The sequence below is a fragment of the Artemia sp. Qi Xiang Cuo genome, chromosome 16 (genome assembly GCF_049724085.1).
Source record: "Artemia sp. Qi Xiang Cuo chromosome 16, ASM4972408v1, whole genome shotgun sequence".
NCBI classification, from domain to species: domain Eukaryota; kingdom Metazoa; phylum Arthropoda; class Branchiopoda; order Anostraca; family Artemiidae; genus Artemia; species Artemia sp. Qi Xiang Cuo.
In genome coordinates, this window is record NC_142809.1 from 28,836,235 (window position 1) to 28,857,534 (window position 21,300).

Here is a 21,300-nt window from a genome sequence, read left to right on the forward strand (position 1 = left end):
GGCCAAGTAAAAAAACACTTAATGTATAGAAGAGACTGAACTGCGTGCACAAATTATGATTTTTCACTAGCTATATCAAACCTTGCAGATGGTTCCAAAGAAAATTGGAAAGAAATTATGTCTTTTAATAGTTGCAAGTTGACCTATCTGTTTCACTGCCTTTTTTTTGTAACTAGAAACACTGCATTGATAATCGTTGCTATTGCCGTCGTCTCGACATTTTTGAAAATTGCCTCAGGCACTGTATGAATTTTTTTCTAATGCCTTGGCTAAATTCTAATATTATTATTATTGTTATACCCTCTTTGGTTATACTAAGAACTATAACCACTAAGAACTATTCTTGCATTTCCTCTGCCAAAACCCAATTTAAAGCAGTTTTGCATTTACATTAAATTACTAAAAATCGATAAGCTTGCTATGACAAAAATTTATTAAATCCATTCTATGGGAACTAATTAAAGGTTATTATAGAACCCTGTTACTGTGAAGAATAGGTGAATACTTTTGTGCAATCTTTTTCTATATTTTTATGGGCAATATTATTGTTTGACTGAGGGCACTGTATTTTTAGCAGCACTTGGCACTGTATTTTAGCAGCAATAATGTTCATTTGTATTTTTTTTTCTGTATTCTTACAGCTCTAAATGTAAGTCAGACTTGAAAAGACACATGGAGAGACACAGCACAATTGCATATAAATGCGATCATACCAACTGCTTGGAGTCCTTTTATACATTGGGGAATTTGCGTTCTCATGTTCGTAAGGTTAGTATGATACAATATCTATTAATGCTAGAAACCTTCAGGCTATGGTGAATATAATAATTCACATAAGTGTAGATTAAAAAAATAAAAACACGCCATTTATTCTAATCTAAATAAACAAACTAAGGAAAATGTGCCATATCCAAACCAACCCGCCTTCCGTATTTAATTATCACCTAGAATATGTGCCCTTTATCATAATAACCACCCACTCCTCCCTCACAAATCCATGAGAAAATTATCTTCTTCAATTCTTTTAACTCATCGCTAATACCCAGAAAAGCAAATCATCCTCATTGTCTTCACATATTGGTCAACAATCTCCAACCTTTACCTTTTGAACTTCTAACTAATTTCCTTTTGTGTTCTAAAGTAATAGTAGGATACATTATTTTATTACATTGTAAAATAGTTTAGCCACGTATATATGTATATATGGGGAATCTAGCCAGTAAATATATAAAAACCAACATCGATTTTTTTTAAACGTCATTTTTTTCAGAAGAATTAATCTCAGACTGAATAAAGTTGTCCTTTACCCTACATTTGAGCAAATTATTCATTTCATTTATTTTGATTACACAGGCAAAGAGTCGTAAAAATGTATACAAATCAAATTCATTTTGATGTTGCAAATTTGGAGTTGCTTAAAAGAGCATTTCAGTTAAAACTTAAAAGAAATTGAAAATGATTCTCTTTGATATAAGATTCAAAATTGAAAAATCTGGAGTTGAATAGTTAGATAATTTCGTAGACAGGATTGTCTCTCTATTTATGATTAAAAAGAAATGAAAATGTATATTCTTTTCTTTATATTCATTTCTTATGTATATTCATTTCATATGTATAAATAAAAATATAAATAAAACTTGTAATCAAAACAGTGAAAAAGTATTTAAAAGATACTCTACAATTTGGTTTCTCTTATGGAAGCCTTTATTAACGGAAAAATGAAGAAAAGAAGAACTGTACAAAACTGATAACACATACAAGAAACTAGCGCAAGGAAATAAATAAATCCTATAATACAAAAGGGAGGAACGAAAATACGAAAGAAATCTAATAACTTGTTGTTGTTATAAACTGTAGTTGAGTTTCTTTAGTTTTTCCTTTTTTTTTCTTTTGCTGTATAGCGTTATGCATAGTTCCAACTAGAAGAGAAATAAAACTTTTTGTAAAATTCCCAACACACAGCTATGGGAATAGCAGTGAAACTTTTTGTAAAATTCCCAACACACAGGTATGGCGAAGAATAAAAAAGGGGCTGGTGAATATTTCTTTTAAATGACATAGAAAATACTAAAAATGAATGTGGGGACGGTCAAAACTTAAAACTTTTTCATTCGTCCTAGTATTCAGGGTTTTGTGGTTTTTATGTTCACTCTGAAGAAAACGTGTTGTAAAAATCCTTGATTAGTTATAAAGTATGTCATGAGTGCCCCAACATTTCATTTTTAGCTTTAAAAATTTTAATTTTTCTGGGGAGCAAAAAAAATTTATTCTTTACTCCTTAGGTAAAATATTTTTTTATGACTATTTCACTTTGGTAAATCATCTAATTAGTTTTCACCCTTTGTAACCTGGAAAAATATGAAATTATCCTTACAAATTTTTGTTACGTATTTTAGATCTATTCAAAGGTCATTCAAGACCTTTTACTCTTAAAGACTAGTACTTCTAGTCCAGTAATTCAGTTTGTAATATCATTAGATCATGCCTTCCTATGCTTTAAAAGGATATTGATAATTTGCTGAAACGGGCAATCAGGCTCAAGACAATCGTGTATAAAAATCTGTAAAAATAGAGCGTTAATTCATATCAGTGTTAAAAGTTAATGCTATAATGAATAACAACAATAAGCAATAATAACATAATTAGATTATGTTAACATAAATAATAATCTGTTTATGAATTCTCATTGGTAATACGTATATAAGCAAAGTTTCTGTTTAATCAGACCATAGAAAATAGGGGAAAAACTGAGTACAAGATTTATATATAACTTCGACCTACAAAGTAAGTAAAAGTGGTTAAAAGAGAAATCTATTGTTAATGCTAGTGATTAACCTTTAGAAGAAATTCAATTTGACTCTTGTATATTGAGCAAAAGAGCATTAAATTTTTTCTATCATAAAAAAGTTTTTTTTTATGTCAGAGATCACTTTTAAGCTTTTTATGTAGTTTTTTTTTATCTGCTTACTGCCATGCATCTTTATTTGGTTACTAGATTAAAATTCAATATTAAAAGACTGGAGATCCAGTTCCCATCTGTTTTCAATTCTAGCTATTTAGCCTTTCTGTTACCTGGACCCTCCATTGAGTTAAAACCAAGTCTATTTACTTTTAAATGGCTCTGTTGTCGTTACTACCTGCTATTTAAATTTCTTTTAAGGTTTATGCCCTAGTCCTTAGGGAAAAGTTGGGCAGGGGAAAGTTTTGCAATGAACAATGGTATAATTAAAAGAAAAATACTGTTTTTCTTTTTATTTTTTTTTTTTTTTAAGACTTGGTTGTCCTTTTGAAATAGGATGAGAGTCAATTTCCCTTAAGGAAAGTAACCATGAGTATTGCAAACAAATAGAAAAGTGATGAGGTATTTTCTTCAGTTGAACATAGCCTCAACTATGTTCACTCAACCAGTTAACATAAAAATTAATAATATATGCGTATACAGGTACACGTAAAAAAAAAAAAAAAAAAAAAAAAAAACGGCACGAAAGTAAGCTAAGACCTTACTTGTATAACTTAGATGAAACCTGTTTTCTAAAAATGTAAGACTGTGTCAAAAAGCTCTACCTTCTTATTGATGACTAAATTATTCACATCCGTGCGTGAGCTCCGGTCCAGTAATGAACGAAATGTATGCATGTATGTATTTCCAAAAAAAGACATCGGGCCATAGAAAAAAAAACAGTACTTATATATGAATCTTCACGAAAACATTTATAAAGAGATACTTCTTTCCCGATGTATCAGCCCTTCATCAACATACTTAGCCAAATTCCTTAATGTCATTTTAACTCGTGATCCTACAATCCCTTCCACCCACCTTCTATCTGCCAACGTTAACGAGAAACATTCATTTCTCAGATCCGCCGATTCCTTGAATTTCCCCAAAAAATGAAACATATCATCATTATCATGCCCTAACATCGGACATTGAACCGTATTAACTCTATAACTTATAAGTTTCCTTTCCCTTTCCCAAATATCACTCAACCCTCCCCTTCAGTTCAAAATCTATTTTATTTCCTAACCTTTCAACCCCAACTGAAAATAAACGTCTTCCCCCCACGTGTCCTTCACTGTACTATACGGACTCAGAGATCCCGAGGCCTCCTTCCTAGCCTGCCACAGCTGTATTCCTTGCTCGTGTAACCTTTCTTTTACCTTATCAATCACTGTATTCGAATTTGATCCCTGACCTTCATTCCAAAAATACGAATATCCTACTTCATCTAAATTTTTTTTAATTTCTTGTGGCCACCCTACCTCTATCTTATCCTCCAACAAACTAAAATACGCTTCTTTCGCTAGCCTATTTTTACTTCTTAAAATTTGTATCCAAAACTTCACCATTCTTATTAACCTATCTTTTCTTATCCTACTTAGTCCTAAATTCCCCTTCAGTACAACACTTTGAGTGGATCTATGGGCCCTAAAAACTCACTTAAAACAATTTCTTTACATTCTTTCCGATTCCTCACTTTCTCCAAAACCCCACAGCTCACACCCGCAATGCATAACCGGGAGGAGTTTAGTCCTAAATAAATATTTATGCATTGCTAAGTCCCTAATCTTTCCAACCTCACTTTTTAAAATTAAATTCATACACATATTTCCCTTTTGTACTCCATGCTTAACCTCCTGTGCATACTTACCATTCCTAAAAAACTTAACTCCTAAATACACAAATTCTTTTTTAATCTCTATAAAATCACCTTAAAATCTAAATTCATCATTTTTCCTTAACTTTCCACCATTACTAAGAACTGCAATTGCCGTTTACTTGTTATTTAATTTTAACCCTTTCATGTCCAAATAGTCTGCCTTTATTTTAATGATATTTGCGTTTCTTTTTCAGATTGTGCTATGAGAGCAATATCATCAGCAAACAAAAGCTTGTAAATTTTTGAAAAATTCATCAGTACTTTCGGATTGCTTTTCTCCTTAAAGAAATCAACTATATCATAATATGCACGTTGAACAAAATCGTTGACAGTGGGCATCCCTGTTTTAAACGTATTCGCGTCAAAATTCTCCCGGATACCCTTACCTAGTATTCTAATAACTAAGCCTACTGAACTATATATTTCTACAATTAATCTAAAAAAATTTACAGGCAATCCGATCTCCAAAAGTCGCTTAACTAGCATAGCTCTGATCACATTATCAAAAGCCCCTCTTATGTCCAGGAACGATGCGTAAATTCTATCCCCCTTTTTCATGATTCCTTTTCTAACTAGGCTATGCAAAATAAAAACCTGCTCCATTGTACCCCCTTCTTTACTAAGCTCGCCCGGCTCCTCTGTGAATTTCCTTATTTCTTCTACCCATTTTCTTAGCCGACTATCTACTATCTTACAAAAAATATTGCTAACTATGGGAGAAATCTGGATCAGTCGGTAGTTCGAGAATTGTTTGCTCTTTCCTCTTTTATATAATGGTGCAGCTAATAGATGTTTTCCATTCTATTGGCCAGCTGCACAGTAAAAATACGTGGCTGAAAACGACAGTTAAAACGGGTATGCATACTTCCTTTGCCTTTTTCCATACTCGTAGTGGAATTCCGTCTCTACCTGTAGCTTATTCTGTAGCTGATTTCATAGCCTTCTGTATCTCTTGTTCCGAAATTGGTGCAATCAATTTCGTATCTCTCTCTGTCAGGGGTCCAAAAGGTATAATTTCTGGTAAAATGTTTTGGAGATCTTCTTCCATTCGGTTTCCGTTTATCGATTGTGTCCTGAGGTGCTGTTCCCACTGTTCAGGTTCCAAAGAGCATGTCTTGTGTGCCTCTCTCTTCAGCGACCTATGTACAGCTTTCCAGAATTGGTGTGTATCTTTTCCCTGAATCGTCTAATAAGTTTTTTTTTCTTCGCTGCGTCGCATTGTTTTTTTTCTCATATCAACTTCTTATACCGCTTTCTATTCTCTCTGTAAATTCTTAAATTATTCTCTATTCCTTGCGGATAAGTTGAGCGTACTTTCCTCAGGCTCTCTTGTACAATGAGTCGAAGACTCTCACACTCGTAATCAAAAATTTTTTCGTCGATTTCTTCCCTTTCCGTAGTTCGCATATCTACCTTAGTGATTCTACTAAATTGAATACTGCTTCACTTAGTTCTCCTATTTAAACTAGCTTAATCCCCTTCTTCATTTCGTTGCACGCAATTTTGTTTTCTACGTCAGTACTAAGTAACTCGTCATCATAAACATCCATTGCTCTCTCTATTTTTACATTTTTTCTTAGATATATTACATTTTTCTCCGAAACATTTTCTGTAACCTTATTTTTTCGTCAACGATCTTCCAGTCTGATCTCTAACAGCAATGGCAAATGGTCGGAGCCAACTATTTCCAGAACCTCAATATCCGCACAGCACGACAAAAAACCAACCATCTACTAATATATAATCAATTAAACTTGGGTTCTTACCCAAAAAACATGTAAACTCTCTTATCCCCTTATCACTTCCAACTCTCCCATTAACCATAATCAAACCATGCTCCCCACAAAAATATAAAAGCTAACTTACCTAAGTTTTTTGTCTCCCTCCCTTGTCCTTTGTGTACTTTAGCTTTAAATTCTCCAAACTTTCTTCTTCTTTAATTTTAGTATCTGCAAAATTAAAGTCATCACAAGTTTCACGTTGTTTTAAAAAATCGTCCGGGTAAGGATTATATTCCCCCATCAATAAAAAAGCTTTGCGCGGGTATTTTCGAAATAAATCAGCCATTTCATTGGGCATCAGCTTCTGATTATCTTCTTTTGAATATGAGCTAGACTGAGGTAGTAAATATATGGAATTTAGTAGAATATGCATTACTGAGTACTTTAAACGAAGCATAATCCACACAACATTCTCAGATTTACTAGGTAGCCTTTTAACTGAAGCAAACGTTCTTTCTTTCACGAACACAGATAGACCCCCGTACGTTCTACTATTTCTACTTTTTTTCCTGCATGCTTTAAACTCTTCATATCCCTGAAAATTCAAATTTTCCTCTACTCTTTTCCCCGTCTGTACAAAACGCAGCACGTCAAAATCGTTGGTTTTTTTAATCCTTTCCAAATTCTCCCTTGTGAGACCTTGAATATACCAATGATCAACAAAAATACTTTCAATTTGTTTCCCATGGCCCGAAAGTTCCTATTTTTCACTGTTTTTCACTCATTTTCCATTCTTGCTGCCTTACTTGGCTTTTGTTCTACACTACTATTGAGGCTTAGATCTTGTTTATTCGAGTTCTGATAGTCGTTATCTTCGGCCTTGCTCCCAAAAGCTGATCCAAATTCCGACACAAAAGTCTCTATTGACAAGGATCTTATTTTTGTGTCTCCTGATTGAGACCGAAAACTGCTTGTTCTTTCCCTGTGAGTTCAGGAGCTCGTTCCCTCTGCTGGATTGTTTGCGGCTTCCATTTGGGTATGTCGATTATATTATTGCATAGTTCCAGTTTCTCTATTATACTCGTAAGTGGTTTCATTAACTATTAACTTCATTCCCTTCCACTTAGATTTCAGGTTCTTGGTGCGTGCCTCTTGATGTATCGGTTTTTCTAATATCTCGTTCTTTAGGTAAATAATCTGGAGTCACATACACTCTTTCCTGTCCAAAAATTCTACCGTTGTGCAAAATAATGTCTCTTTGATACGCATTTCAAAACCGAATAAGTATAGAACATGGTCCGAATATTTATGGCAATTTGAAGACATCCTGTAATTCATGAGGCTGGATATTACTTTGAGGTAACCCTTCTTGCAAGATAATGCGCTAACTCTTTTTTAAAAGAAATAACGGGCTTAGCTTTCCTGCAACACATAAATTACTAAATTCTTTCTTCGAGCTTCCTTCTCGAGAATTCGTATACGGGAGTCCTGGAGTGTACTTAGTTTTTCTGTGTTTCGAACTCTTGCTTTTACTGTAGATATTTCCGATTTTTTTACCGTCATTTCAACTCTTAATTCATTTGACAAATGTTGTATTTTCCTGCTTGTTGAGTTTTGAGCCTCTTGCAGGCTATTTAGCTTCGAATCCATCACTTGTAACTTTTCGGATAATGCCTTAATCGATGCTAAAATAAATTCAGGCATCTCGTAGCCTAATAAACAAGCAAAAAACCGAAACTTACTCGCATGGGCGGTATATTTGTAAACCCTGTTTGCACGTTTACTGTTTCACAGGTCGGATAACTATCCAAATATCCATAAATCACACTTTTTTGCGCACTTATTTCGACAGAAAATAATCAAGTCTTTATTACTCACAGTGACATTATTACTTCCACTTGTCTGTTAAATTTAATATTTCACTTCTTATGAAACTTCTATTATTGCTGAATTAATTAAAGTTCATGGCAGTGAAATAATGAAATTCCGAAGTGAGTTTTGAAATGTCCATAAACAGGTGTCTTCGCTTCGAAGACTGAATGTTTATTCCTTGTATAATTTGTTTCGCAAAAGTTTATGATGTGGTAGAAGTTTGTTTTTACATTTATTGGAATATTTTCTTTTTCTGATGGTTGGACCTGTCACTGCAAGTGCTAAAGGCCACTTGCCGTCATGCTCAAAATGAATTTATTTATTTATATTATTTATTTGTAATTTATTATCAGATCTTCTAGTTAAATATTTAATTTGCTTGCAGGTGCATGGGGGGCTTGACAAAAAAGAGGATTTTGTCTGTCACGTTTGCAGCAAAATTTATCATTACAAAAATTCTTTAAGTCGGCATCTTGAAAGCATTCATCGTCTGGAACCTGCGCCTCCAAGTCTTCGTTTTCAGTAAGTTCCTCTGCTTGGCGTCCTTTTCACTTTTTTTCTTCTGCCGTCGTGTGCAGCACTATCACTGTTAATAGTATTTACATAGTTCTTCCATTGACCTTGCCACTTCTGGATATGGCTCGTTTGGTAATTTAATTTGCACCCCTTTTGAGCTCTTTACTTTCTTTTAAGTAATTATTCGACTGAACTCTTAAGTCTAAAATAGTAGCTTTTGTATTCATGAAAAAGAAATCTTTGAATAAAGAAAAGTAAATTCGTACAAAAAAGCAATACAAGGGAGGCTTTTTACGTTCAGTGCATCCCAATTTTAACCTAATTTTAGTAGGCTAATTGATCACACTTTCTTGGGCTAAAGTGAACAAACTTTTAGGAAAATTAGGTAATGTTTAACAGTTGAAAAATGATAGATTGCCACAAATTGTGCTTTTTGACTATTTATACTGGGCACAACGAAACAAAGGACCTCCCCAAGTGAGGTTGAAAGAGGTCATAGAAAAGATTGTAATGAAATGGCAACCTCGTGGGAGGGATTAAAGAATGATTCTCTGAACAGATATGGGCGATGGAAGAGTTTGTGGCGTTTTGTTAGCCTCGATTTGATCGGTTCTGTGACGAGCTGTCAGTAGTTGTAACATTATTGTAATTATTATGTTGTAATATTGTGGTGGTAATTATTTCTAGTAGCCAACATTTGAAATTTTAATGACGTTAATTACCTTTCATCTTGTTCTCTATTAACTTTTCTCTATTAGATATATTAGACTTGTTTTTTATATTTTAGCGAAAAAACATTTTTAAAAAGTTCAGTCTTAATGTAACCTCATTTTTATTTTATGAAACTGTATGTGCAACACCCACCCTTTCCAGCAACGTGGCTTTGTTTTAAAAGTTAAAATTACCAGGAAAGTGTATGCGCTCATAAATTGGGAAAACACTCAGAATTTCCTGTAATATCAGTATATCCAGTCAGCAATAATAGTGCCGAGCAACTTCATTATTATCTACCAAACTTAAATGCTTTTAACATCGTTTTTTTCTTTGCGTATCTTCTGTGAAAGTTCTTGTCACTATTGCTAGTAACTAGATATACCGAATCTCGATAACCGTCAAGAAACTCGGTAGTTTTTTAGGTTTAAACATTTTAAGGCAATTAGTCAACATTTTGTGTTTTACGGATTCGCCCAAATAAGTGCAAATACCATAAGATTCTGTCAAGTGCTGTATTTAGATTCAACATGGAAATGAGTGATTAAATCTATGTACCATAATGGGGATATCAAATAATTATATTTTCTATATGAAGCTTTATGTATTTGAGATGAAAATTAAATTCAACCGCGTTTTCATTTCCTTGTTCCATAATGACGAAATCAAATAATTAGATTTTCTGTATGAACCCCTGCTTACTTTAGGTGAAAATCAATTTCAACCGCGTTTTCATTTCTATGTTCCATAATGGCAAAATCAAATACTTAGATTTTCTGTATGAACCCCTACTTACTTTAGATGAAAATCAATTTCAATCGCGTTTTCATTTCAACGTTCCATAATGGCGAAATCAAATAATTGGATTTTCTGTATGAACTCCTCCTACTTACTTTAGATGAAAATCAATTTCAACCGCGTTTTCATTTCAGTGTTCCATAATGGTGAAATCAGATAATTAGATTTTTTGTATGAACCCCTACTTACTTTAGATGAAAATCAATTTCAACCGCGTTTTTATTTCAATGTTCCATAATGGCGAAATCAAATAATTAGATATTCTATATGAACCTCCCAGTATTTGAAACGATTTCATTCGTGTTTTCATTTCAGTGTGCCGTAATGACGAAATCAAATAATTAGATTTTCTGTTTGAACCCCCAAGTATTTGAGATAAAAATGAATTTCAACCACGATTTCATTGCAATGTACCACGATGGCGAAATCAAATAATTCGATTTTCTATATGAGCCCCAACGCACTTGAGAGGAAAATCAATTTCAACCGCGTTTTTATTTCAATCCATTTCTACCTGTGCACTGTGATAAGTTGCAATTAGCTTCGGATATCTCGCTTCTATCCTGAAAGGGTTTGTTAACGGATTAGGATAAAGTTGGTAAAGCCTAAATTGATGCTTACAAACTGTGTCAATGTTTTTTAATCAGAATGATTTTAATACCAGCTAACAAGTCAAAAAGTACTGAATTCGGTGTTACCCTATTTCAATATTTAAAAATCATTACACTTCCCATTTAGTGAGACATTTCGTGAGACAAGACATTTGTCTCTCTCATGTAAGGCTACTGGATGTTTTTTGTTAGAATATAGAGGACTTTTCTGATAGCGTTCGTAATTTTTGCCAAAAATTTCTAGCAATATTAAAACTTCTGGAGTGTAAGCTACACTCATGAATATTTTAAAAAGCTAGAAAAATGACTATCTAGGACCAAAAGCTATTACGAACACTTCCAACTGTGTTGTTATGCTTCTTTTGAAGGTTCTGTGTGATTGCAGCTGCCTTTTGTATAGAAGCACCGCGACAACCACTACATCCTTTAAAAATACCAGTTGAGCTTTAACGCCCCAAATTTAAACCAAGGCTACCCTGCCTGGGGCTTATTACAATTTTTTATTTTTTTCTTCCGTAGGTAATTTGGCAATTTTTTTTTATTAAGTTTTTTTTTGTCCAAAATGATGGGTTTTTTTTACCGAACAGGATACATTGGCTTTAGTTTTTTAAACTGTATACTTTCAAGATTCTCAAATATCTGAGAATGTGTCCTTGGAATAATATAATGAAATTGCTACCAAAGGTCTAGTATTTGGAACCCCCCTCCTCATCCTTCGAGGAATGATTCACACCTCTTTAGAATAAACTAAAGCCAGACGATAAGTATCTTAAAATATGTACATTGAACACTATGAATGACAACGGCTTATAACAGATTTGACAAGTACAATTGAAAGACGGATAATACATGTGTTTCAAGACATTTTTCTTTGTGTTTTGACTTTAGAACAGTATTTGAACTATGCAAAACTACCTGATTACTTTCAGTCAGCAATCCCGTGATTTGTTTTTGCGATGTTTCGTGTCTTTTTTTTTTTTTTTTTTGTTCTTGCGGCAACCCTGATCACGGCTTCCACTTCTATGGATATTAGCCTATTTTAGGGTGAAATCACTTCTTTTAGGGACACTTATTTTGAATATAGGGACAAAAGGAAATGTGGGGTAAAGTAAGGATTTTTAGGGAAATCTGGGGTAAAATACGGATTTTAAGGGAAAGTTTTATTTTTTTCAAACAAAAGGCTGAAAAATTCTCAAAGATTGCGTATTCTCAGTTTTAAAAAAGCTTATGCAGCAACACTGGATTACATTGCTGTAACTGCCAAAAATTTCAAGAAGCTGAGCCCTGTAACAATACTAAGATAGCGTAGTATTTATTTTATTTTTTATGCAATGGCTTGAATGGTTTAAACTGCCAGCATAAGGGAACATTGGTTAGACTATGAAGCAATTGTGGGCATGGTTTATATTGACGGATTATCCAGATGGCTAAGAATACCTATATAGTCAGAATTGCATCCTGAATCAAAATTTAACATGCATTTGCGTAGGAAATGAACTTTATCCCCTGAACTTTGCCATCACTAAAATGAATTTAATGATGGATTGGCTGAGAGTCTTACTAACTGCATCAAACAAGTCATTGAAAAGAAACTCGATTCCCTAGAAAAATATTGTTGGATTTTGCACAAATACTACTGACGTCAGGTTTGGAGCCAATACATCTGCTTCAGTGCTAATGAAAGCCGTGGTGTCCCATATATTGAATGTGAAATGCTCATGCCATCTAATTCACTTGTGTTCATCCTATGCTTGCTTGTCACTTCCCAAGACTATAGAAGACTTGGCGCGAAATATCTATGCCCACCTTTCCAGAAGTGCTTCCATACGAGATATGTATGCTAAATTTCAGGAGTTCTTTTAATCCAAAGTACTCTCATTTCTTGCACCAGGATAAACCCGATGGTTGTTCCTTCAGGCCTGCATAAAGAGGCTTATTGACCATCGGGTTGCTATTACTCAATATTTCTTAGAACCACGTTTGATGACCCAACTGCAACCAATAAGCTTATCTTGTCAACATTGCAAATCAAGTTCACACAGTCATACTTTGAATTCATAGAGTGCTCTCTGTGCCTCTCCAGTAAATTTAAAAAGGATCTTTGACCCGAACTTCCATTTCTACACTCCCTAAAGGCAAGTGTTAGGAAACTTCTGAATACTTATGCGTCTAACTTCATGAAACTGGACTGTATTCGCAGTGTTGCTTTGTTTACCGAACTTGATCCTTACCTTTCAAGTGAGTACCTGCCTTTAAACCTGACATATGTGGGAATAGCTGCAACCAATTCAACGCAAAGACTCGTAGATACTCAAGGGCGAAGTGATAATATCGATCTCTTTTACCAGTCTTGTTGAAAATTCTATATAGTCCTAATCAAGCGCATCTAAGAACCTTCCAAGACAGTTTGGTTGAACCAAGGAATGCAACAAATTTGAAACCAAAGTCTCTAAGGCCACTGTTTGTGAGATTTCCTGTTCTAAGAGAAAAGTGTTGCCTCCAGAAAATGGACGTAGAATGGAGGTCACAGGCAATGACTGATGTCACTGAGCTTCATTTGGTAGATTTCTAAGTTGAAGACCTGTCAGGTGAGGAGTACTGGATAAAGAAATTTAGTCTGGAGACTTGCAGTGGCAAAATCAAGTATCCGGAATTGTGGAAGCGCATATCACTGATCTTCTCTTTACCTTTTAGCAATGTACCAACTGAGCGGTTGTTTAGTCCCCTGAAATTATTTAAAACAGACATCCGAAATAGTCTCGAGAATGTCAAACTAGTCTCACCTGTTCGGGTCAATTACTGGTTGAAAAACGAAGATAAAACTTTATCAACTGTCGTCAACTGTCATGCTGCGCTGTGCAGCATCAAATCATGCAATCATGTAGGTTGTGTGAAAATGTAAAGCAAAATATCCCTTCTTTCTAGGGAGAAATCAGACCTAAACATAGGGAATTTAAGGGAAAACTGATATAAAAATAGGGAAAACTGAAATCGAAAAGTGGAAGCACTGATCCTGATGTCAACTCTATCCTTTAGTCTCCTTAGCTCATACCTAGGGTCTCTGGATACCACCTAAGAAGTAAAGGGGTATTTGTGAAGACTGTAAGTTCGTGCTCCTCTTCCTCCCCTCCCCCTCCAGCCAACAGCAACACGTTGTAAAAAAAGGTTAACCCCAATCTGTACTGGAACTTTTTTCGCAAAGTTAGCAAAAAAATAAATAAATAAATAAATAAATATAAATAGTCGCTGAAATTATGGCATGCAAGATGAACATATCATAGGCAGCTCAATAGCTCTGCCTAAGTAAAGAACAATGTTGGCACTATGTTTTTTTTCTTGATCTTAGACCAGGGCACTTCGTATCGAAGGAGTTGTCGTAGAAACTTCAAAAACGACTCGTTCGATTGGAAATTGGAGTGGCTTGTGCCCTTTTACTGTGCCCTTTACTGACACCACCTCCACGCCCACCATTTCCCCAAACACATCCAATCAAAATTGTGAGACAGCAATTTTGTTTAGCGTTGATTTTCAGATAGAAATTATGAAATTGAGAGGACTAGTGCATTTTTTATTAGTCGACAGTGATCAGAGGGCAAATGCCCCTCCCCATGCCCATCGTTTCCCCAAACACTTACAATCAAACTTTGAGATAGCTATTTTGTTCAACGTATGAAAAGAGCCCATTCGTAAAATGAGCTGAAGAAATCAAAAATTAAATACTACTATTTGTGTCATAATTTTGAAGAGTTTATATTGTTAAAAATTTCTGAAAAAGTTTCTCCAGCATATAAATAGCCTGCTAAACTATAAATTCTTAAAGAAAAACCGGAAAGATTCAAACTATTATTTTCTTTTTCCCTGAAAAAGACTATAAAACGAACAGAGATTAATTAAAAAAAACTTTTTCCACAAAATAAGTTTTTCAACAAAAAGTTAAGAACTCCATCAAACCAAAAATGAACGAAGTAGAATCAAACAATCTACCAAGTATACAACTACCACAAATCAGTATCAGTAAGTAAATGAAACCCAAAACGAACAGAAATTATAATAGATAACAGAGTCAAAACTAAAACGAGCAGAAATTAATACGAGTAGGGTTTAAAACCCCTATGATTTCTAAAAGCCAGAATATAATTTGTGCTTTACTGAAAAAAATCTTTTAAATGTTTTAGCTTTTATAACTTTAAGATATCAAAAATTAATTAAGAGTTTAAGGAATATATATCAGCATATGTATATTAAACTGACAATACACATTTTCTTCAGTAAATTCGTCTGAATTTTTTTTAGTAAAGTGCAAATTATATTCTATGTTTTAGAAATCATAGGGGTTTTGAACCCTACTTATATTAATTTCAGCTCGTTTTGAGCTTGACTCTGTTATTTACTTTGATTTCTGTTTGTTTTGGGCTTCATTTATTTATAGATACTGATTTGTGGTAGTTGTATGCTTGGTAGATTGTTTGATTCTATTTTCGTTCATTTTTGGTTTGATGGAGTTCTTTACTTTTTGTTGAAAAACTCATTTTGTGGAAAAAGTTTTTTTAATTAATTATAGAAATAAAGTACTTTTATTTAAAGAATAACTTTGAACTGTATTCGTCCAAAATTTATGCGGGTATCATCTCTCAATTTTACGAACACCTCCTCCTGCGTCTTTGTATTTCTTTGGAAGGTTTTGCGTGATAGCAGCTGCTTTTTGAAAGAGAAAGAAAATGAGCTTCATCCTCTGAAAACAGGTCACGTATTTTTTGTTAAAAAAAGAGCACCGAAACGGACGATAAATATAAAACCACGACAGCAAGCACTACATCTCTTAAAAATAACAGTTGAGCTATATTCCCCAACATTTCAACCAGGGTTACCCCGCTTGGGGTCTATTAAAGAATTTTTTTCCTCTGTGGATATACTGATACATGTACTTTAAGGCATTTTTTTGGTGTGTGTGTTGACTTTAACTCGGTATTCGATGTACGAAAACAAACCTATTTACTTTCAGTCGTCAGTATGGTTATTTTTTTATCATATTTTTTTTATGTTTTTTTTTTGTCCTGCTGGCAACCCTGATGTCAACTCTATCTTCCATCTTCCCAGTTCGTACCTAGGGCCTCTGGATGTCACCTAAAAAGTGAAAGGGTATTTATGAGGACTAGAAGTTCGTGCCCCTCTTACTGCCCTCCTCCCTCCGACCAGCATCAACGCCTTGTAATAGCTATTGACCCCAATCTCTACTGGAGTTTCTGAGAGAGCTCCAGTTTACAAATAGTGGTAAAGAGGATGGCTAAAAATCCGAACTTATTTCGCAAATTTTTTTTCGCATATTAGAGATTGTAAAAGTTAATGAAAAAAAAAAAAATCAATAGTCGCTGAAATTGGGGTATGCAAGATGAGCATATCAAACAAATGAGGGAGCTTTTTTTTAAGAATAACTTTGAACTAATTCGTAAAAAATTTATGCGGGTATCAAATACGTGACTAGAGTTTTCTGGAAAACGTTCATGAAATATATACTTGTTTGTTTTTTTTGTGACTTAGAATAGCCACACTGTTATCTTAAGGATTTATTAATAATCCTTATCCTTATAAGGATTACAGTATGTATAATCTGTGTTTATTCTTATAAAATTTAAACGATCAGGAGTCAAAAGTTATTTGTGTATCTTCGGATCCTTACCCCTGGGTTTCAAATTGTCATATCGCCCCGGAGGTGAATTTTTCGTTTCTTCAAACTAACTGTTCTGATAGAAAAAAGTTACTATTTTGTCTGATTATTGTCTTTAGATATTTTTTTTTCTGATTCTATATGTGACTGCGCGGCCGCCTGGGGGTACATTTGCTGTTATAGGGCGGTCAGGTGGCCCTCTGATATATTTTGGTCCTTAAAAGGATGCTGAAACTTGAACTAATTTGGATAGGTATTTAAATGGGCGCTTTCCTAACCTATGATCACCTGCTGTATTTAATGACTCCAGGTGAAAAAAAGGTGCATGGGAGAAAAATCGATTTTCTAAGTCAAGGGCTTACTTGATTTACCTGATTTTGACTTACTTGATTTGACTTGGGTCTCCTGCCGGGCGCTGTTTGGCATAGAGAGTGACGTCTTCTTCCTCCATCTGCTGTGGTCCATTGCGAGCGTTTGCGCTTCGCTTGGTCCGATGTTTGCCATCGCCAGGAACTCGAGAGGCTGTCGGACCATTGTATCTGCGGTCGGCCGCGAGGTCGCTTCCAACCGGCTTTCATAGGGTCAAAGTCAAAGATCGTTTTTTCAGGTAAATGCAACGGTATTGCACTGATCATTATTGCAACTTCGCGTGCTACTGGGTACCTTTTTAAATAAACCCATTTATTCGGCTGTCGATCAGTGAAAATAGAAACTAAAAGGGAAAGAGTGATTTTCTTTTCGAATTTAGGGTCTTTATGTTCGCTACTATTATAATTCGTTTATTAGTCGCTATTTGTGGTTAAATTTGAAATGTTTTTCAAAGGTTTGAGACTAAAGAAAATGGAAGTCGCATAGCCATAAATGCTGTTCCTATTACCGCTGGTGAAGCAAACGCGCGAATCCAAGCACAAGCGGAGGGTGGAGACGAAGGTATTTATGTTTTCTTTGACTAATTAGAGTTTAAATCTTAAACTTTCAAATTAGATACAAATTCAGAAAAACCTACAAAAAGAAGATCCAGTTTAGTTGGAGCCTCTCTCCCCCCTTTCAAGCATTCACTTTCTCCTGGATTTTTGGATTTTATAAAAATAAATCTTCTCCCTCTTTCTCTCTCGCCTAAGCTATCTGCTGCCAGAAATACGTCATTTCAATTAGGTAATTCTAAAAAATTTACCAGTAATTGACATGTGCCCAGTGAAAAAAATGTGTTAGGTAATCTGCAAAATGCTTTCCAAGACACCGGAAAGGTAGAGTTTTTTCAAGAAATTCCTTTAGTATCTCTAACCAGAAGTTTCCTCCATTTTAATTCATGCTTTGAACATGTTTCACACTAACCTCTTAAGATTATATAGTTTGAACCAGGAACCATAAAGTTTGTGGGAATGAGTATTGCTTAATTTTTTACTTTATCTAAAGGGATTTAACATGCCTTATGTTAACTTTATGTTAAATGTTAACTTTCATCTTTGCCCTTATTCACAATATTTGCTATGAAAAATACTGTTCATTTCATTCTAACTTGCTGTCCCTACGTACGCTGTTTAATCGCGAATAAAAATGCTACATAGATCAGATCCTTCTATTTTCCAGAATCACCAGTTTAATCGAGTGTTCTTTATTTTTAACAACAGCTTTCTAGTGTTAAAATTTCTTCAATAATTTTTACTATCTTGAACAATAATTTCTTCCCTTACTGACCGAATGTTTTTAAAGATGTATTTAATCGGCTATATTCTTTTGCTCATTTTTTTCCTCTTCTCTTTTTTAGATTGAACTTGCATAGATTCAGGTTTTCAGTGACAACTGTGGAATGAATTTGTGTGGCGACTGTGCAGCTCTAAAGTTACTTTTTTTTATTTTGACAAATTTGAACAAAATTTCTTTGTTTGTGTTTTATTTGTCGAACATAAATGATGTCAGTAAACCAGACTGTTTTTTGTAAGACCAGTTTTTGTCCTTTTTTTCTTTTTTTTTGAAATATATACCAATTATGGAACTTGTTAAATTGGCTATATAAACAAAAAAGCTACTTTATCCTCTGTTTTTAAGCAGACCTCATCAGCTCTTAGTGACCTCACGTTATACTGATGTTCTTTATATCATATTTCAAATCTGACTTTATTTTGATTATTATATCTGCTTCAGAACCGGTCTTCACCTGTAAGCCTAGCAGGTTCGGCTCCTGGAGCCTAGTAAAAAGTGATCCTTATCTAAGTGAACCGTCTGTGTAGTGGCATATATTTCCCATATAAAACTACTTTGAAAAACAACATGTTTAGTAATACATATTATTCTCAGTAAAGTACAAGTAACACTCAAGCCTTTTAGAGCGTTTGAAAGAGGGATAGCCCTGCTCTTATTCGTGGTAGCTCTTATTTGTAAATTTGATCAATGTTGCTATTTATTTTGAATATGGTTTGGTTTGAGTACCATGCTGTTTAATGAATATTTCTTAACTTGTGAGAAAAAAAACATTCACACTAAGTGAAAAGGATTTAGTCGAGAATTAGATAAAATTGATAATTTAGATAATAAAAAGCCCGATTATCTTACCACCTTTTAAAAGTATATAACCATTGTTAGTAAAGGGTCTTCATTTCCGGAAATCTGGAAAAATACACTCATCTAATAATCAAAAAACTCTGTAAACCAGCTGAATCCTTAGGCTTTTGCTGTCATATTTCCCTCCTACCTTGTATAAGCAAAATTTTGCTTAGTTATAAGAGAAGAACAGTGTGGTTTTAGAAAGGGTATAGGATATGTCAACCCAATTTTCACTCTTAGCTTAATAATTGGGAAGTTCCTGAGTTATGAAACACCTTTGGTTCTCAGTTTTATAGAGTATGAGAAAGTGTTTGATTCTGTTGATAGAAGAGCTTTAGCGAAGGTCTTATCCTTGTATGGTGAACCAGATTAATACATTAAAGTGATAAGTGCTATGTACGAGAATAACACTGCTGCATTTAAGGTAGGAAATGAGTTATGAGCTGGTTTTGTACTGAATCAGGAGTTAAGCAGGGTTTTTATCTTTCCCCATTTATATCCATATTCAATTTGATGGACTTTGTCTTGTGGAGTGCAGAAAAGGCAATGGGAGAACACGGAATTAAATTGGGAAGTATAACTTTCCTAGACTTAGATTTTGCTGATTATTTAATTGTTCTAGATGAAAGAGTGAGCAAAATGAATGAACTTTTTGAGGTTTGCGAGTTCAGGGTGCTGGAATAGGTTTGAAAATTGATGTTAAGAAGACTAGGTCGCTAAGGCTAGTAATATGTAAAGATGAAAGGCGAGGTTGGATAACGAAAAGATCGATCAAGTAGACAGCTTCACTTAACTAGGTAGTATTATTAATAAACATGGTTTGTGCAATGAAGATGTCGTAACTAGAATAGGCAAGGCCCAGGTTTTATTTTTTTACAGTTGAAAAAAGTTTGGAAAAATAGGAAGATAAGTCTGCAAACCAAGATTAAAATATTGGAAGCTACAGTAATCACAGTGGTCAAGTATTGTTCTGAAACATGGATTCTCCGAAAAACAGATGAAGATTTGCTAGATGTTTTCCAGAGATATTGCACACGGAATTTTTCGGGTACCCTACTGACTGACTATATTTCAAGCAGTAAACTGTACGAAAGGTGTGGTTCAATCCCGCTTTCAAGACCTATAAAGAGAGAGAGATTTAGAAGGCTAGGGAGTGTTCTGTGGATGAAGGATGACAGACTGCCAAAGATCGCGAACTTCCTGGAAGGGTGTAAAGAGGGAATGAGGTAAGAAATAAGTAACTAAAGATAATGAATATGGTTTTTGAAAAAAGGAATGTACCTAGTGATTTAAAAAAAAAGAACAATCCAGCTAGACCCCTCTATTAATTTGGTGATAAGAGTGAGTGTGGTAATAACAGAGACATTAACCTGATTTCTGAAGGTAGCATTCAGCATGGTGATACTTTTTAGACTTAGAGATGCGGTAGATAAAGTTTTAAGACAAGAACAGCAGGGTTTTAGAAAGGGAAGAGGATAATCGATCAAATTTTCACTCTCAGATTAATTTTTGAGAAGTGCATGAGTCACCAAACACCTTTAGTCCTCAGTTTTATAAATTATGAACAAGTGTTTGATTCAGCTGATAGTAATCTTTAGCGAAAGTCCTATCCTTGTATGATATATTAGACAAATACATTCAGGTGATAAGTGTTATATATGAGAATAACATTGCTCTGGTTAAGATAGGAAATGAGACTAGTCGCTGGTTTTGTATTAAATCAGGAATAAAGCAGGGTTGTAATCCATTTTTATTTATGTGGATTATTATATTGGACTTTGTATTAACGAGCACAGCAAAGCCAATGGGAAATCAAATAAAGAAGTAGGCTGAACAAAAAGTGAGGTTGAGCCCCGGTTTCTATGGGTATAAAGAGAAAAAAAATTGTGATGGCTAGGGCCAATTCTGCAGATGAAGGATGACAGATTACCCAAGATAGTCCTTGTTGCCCAACCGTCTAGTGCCAAATAAAAAGCAGGTCTTCACGGTTAGATTGGGAGGATGTTGTAAGGAAATATCAAAAGGGAATGGGAACTTCCTGAGAGGGTTTAAAGATGAAGGCTTTGAAAAGATTTGGATGGAGAAGGAGCGTGCGTAGCTGTGTTAGCCTCGGGCGGCTTGCCGGGTTTCAACCCCACGATAGTCCCAATAGCCTGCTTCGCCGTTATTTATTTTCTTATTTACCGACAACTCTGCTATCGGCT

The 21,300-nt window shown here is 34.5% G+C and overlaps 1 protein-coding gene across 2 annotated transcripts in view; it reads left to right on the forward strand.

Annotated features, from left to right (window-relative positions):
• The window catches only part of LOC148942753 (histone H4 transcription factor-like), a 140,685-nt gene extending 122,148 nt beyond the window's left edge, over positions 1-18,537 (forward strand). The window contains exons 9-12 of one of the 2 annotated variants that reach the window (XM_089102021.1): positions 642-768; positions 8,637-8,773; positions 17,376-17,482; positions 18,321-18,537. In XM_089102021.1, coding sequence (XP_088958147.1) covers positions 642-768; positions 8,637-8,773; positions 17,376-17,482; positions 18,321-18,325 — 376 coding nt within the window. In that variant the 3' untranslated portion in view covers positions 18,326-18,537. The remainder of the gene's footprint in view (positions 1-641; positions 769-8,636; positions 8,774-17,375; positions 17,483-18,320) is intronic. The other variant, XM_089102020.1, reaches the window with a different exon arrangement.
• Positions 18,538-21,300: the final 2,763 nt, after the last annotated feature.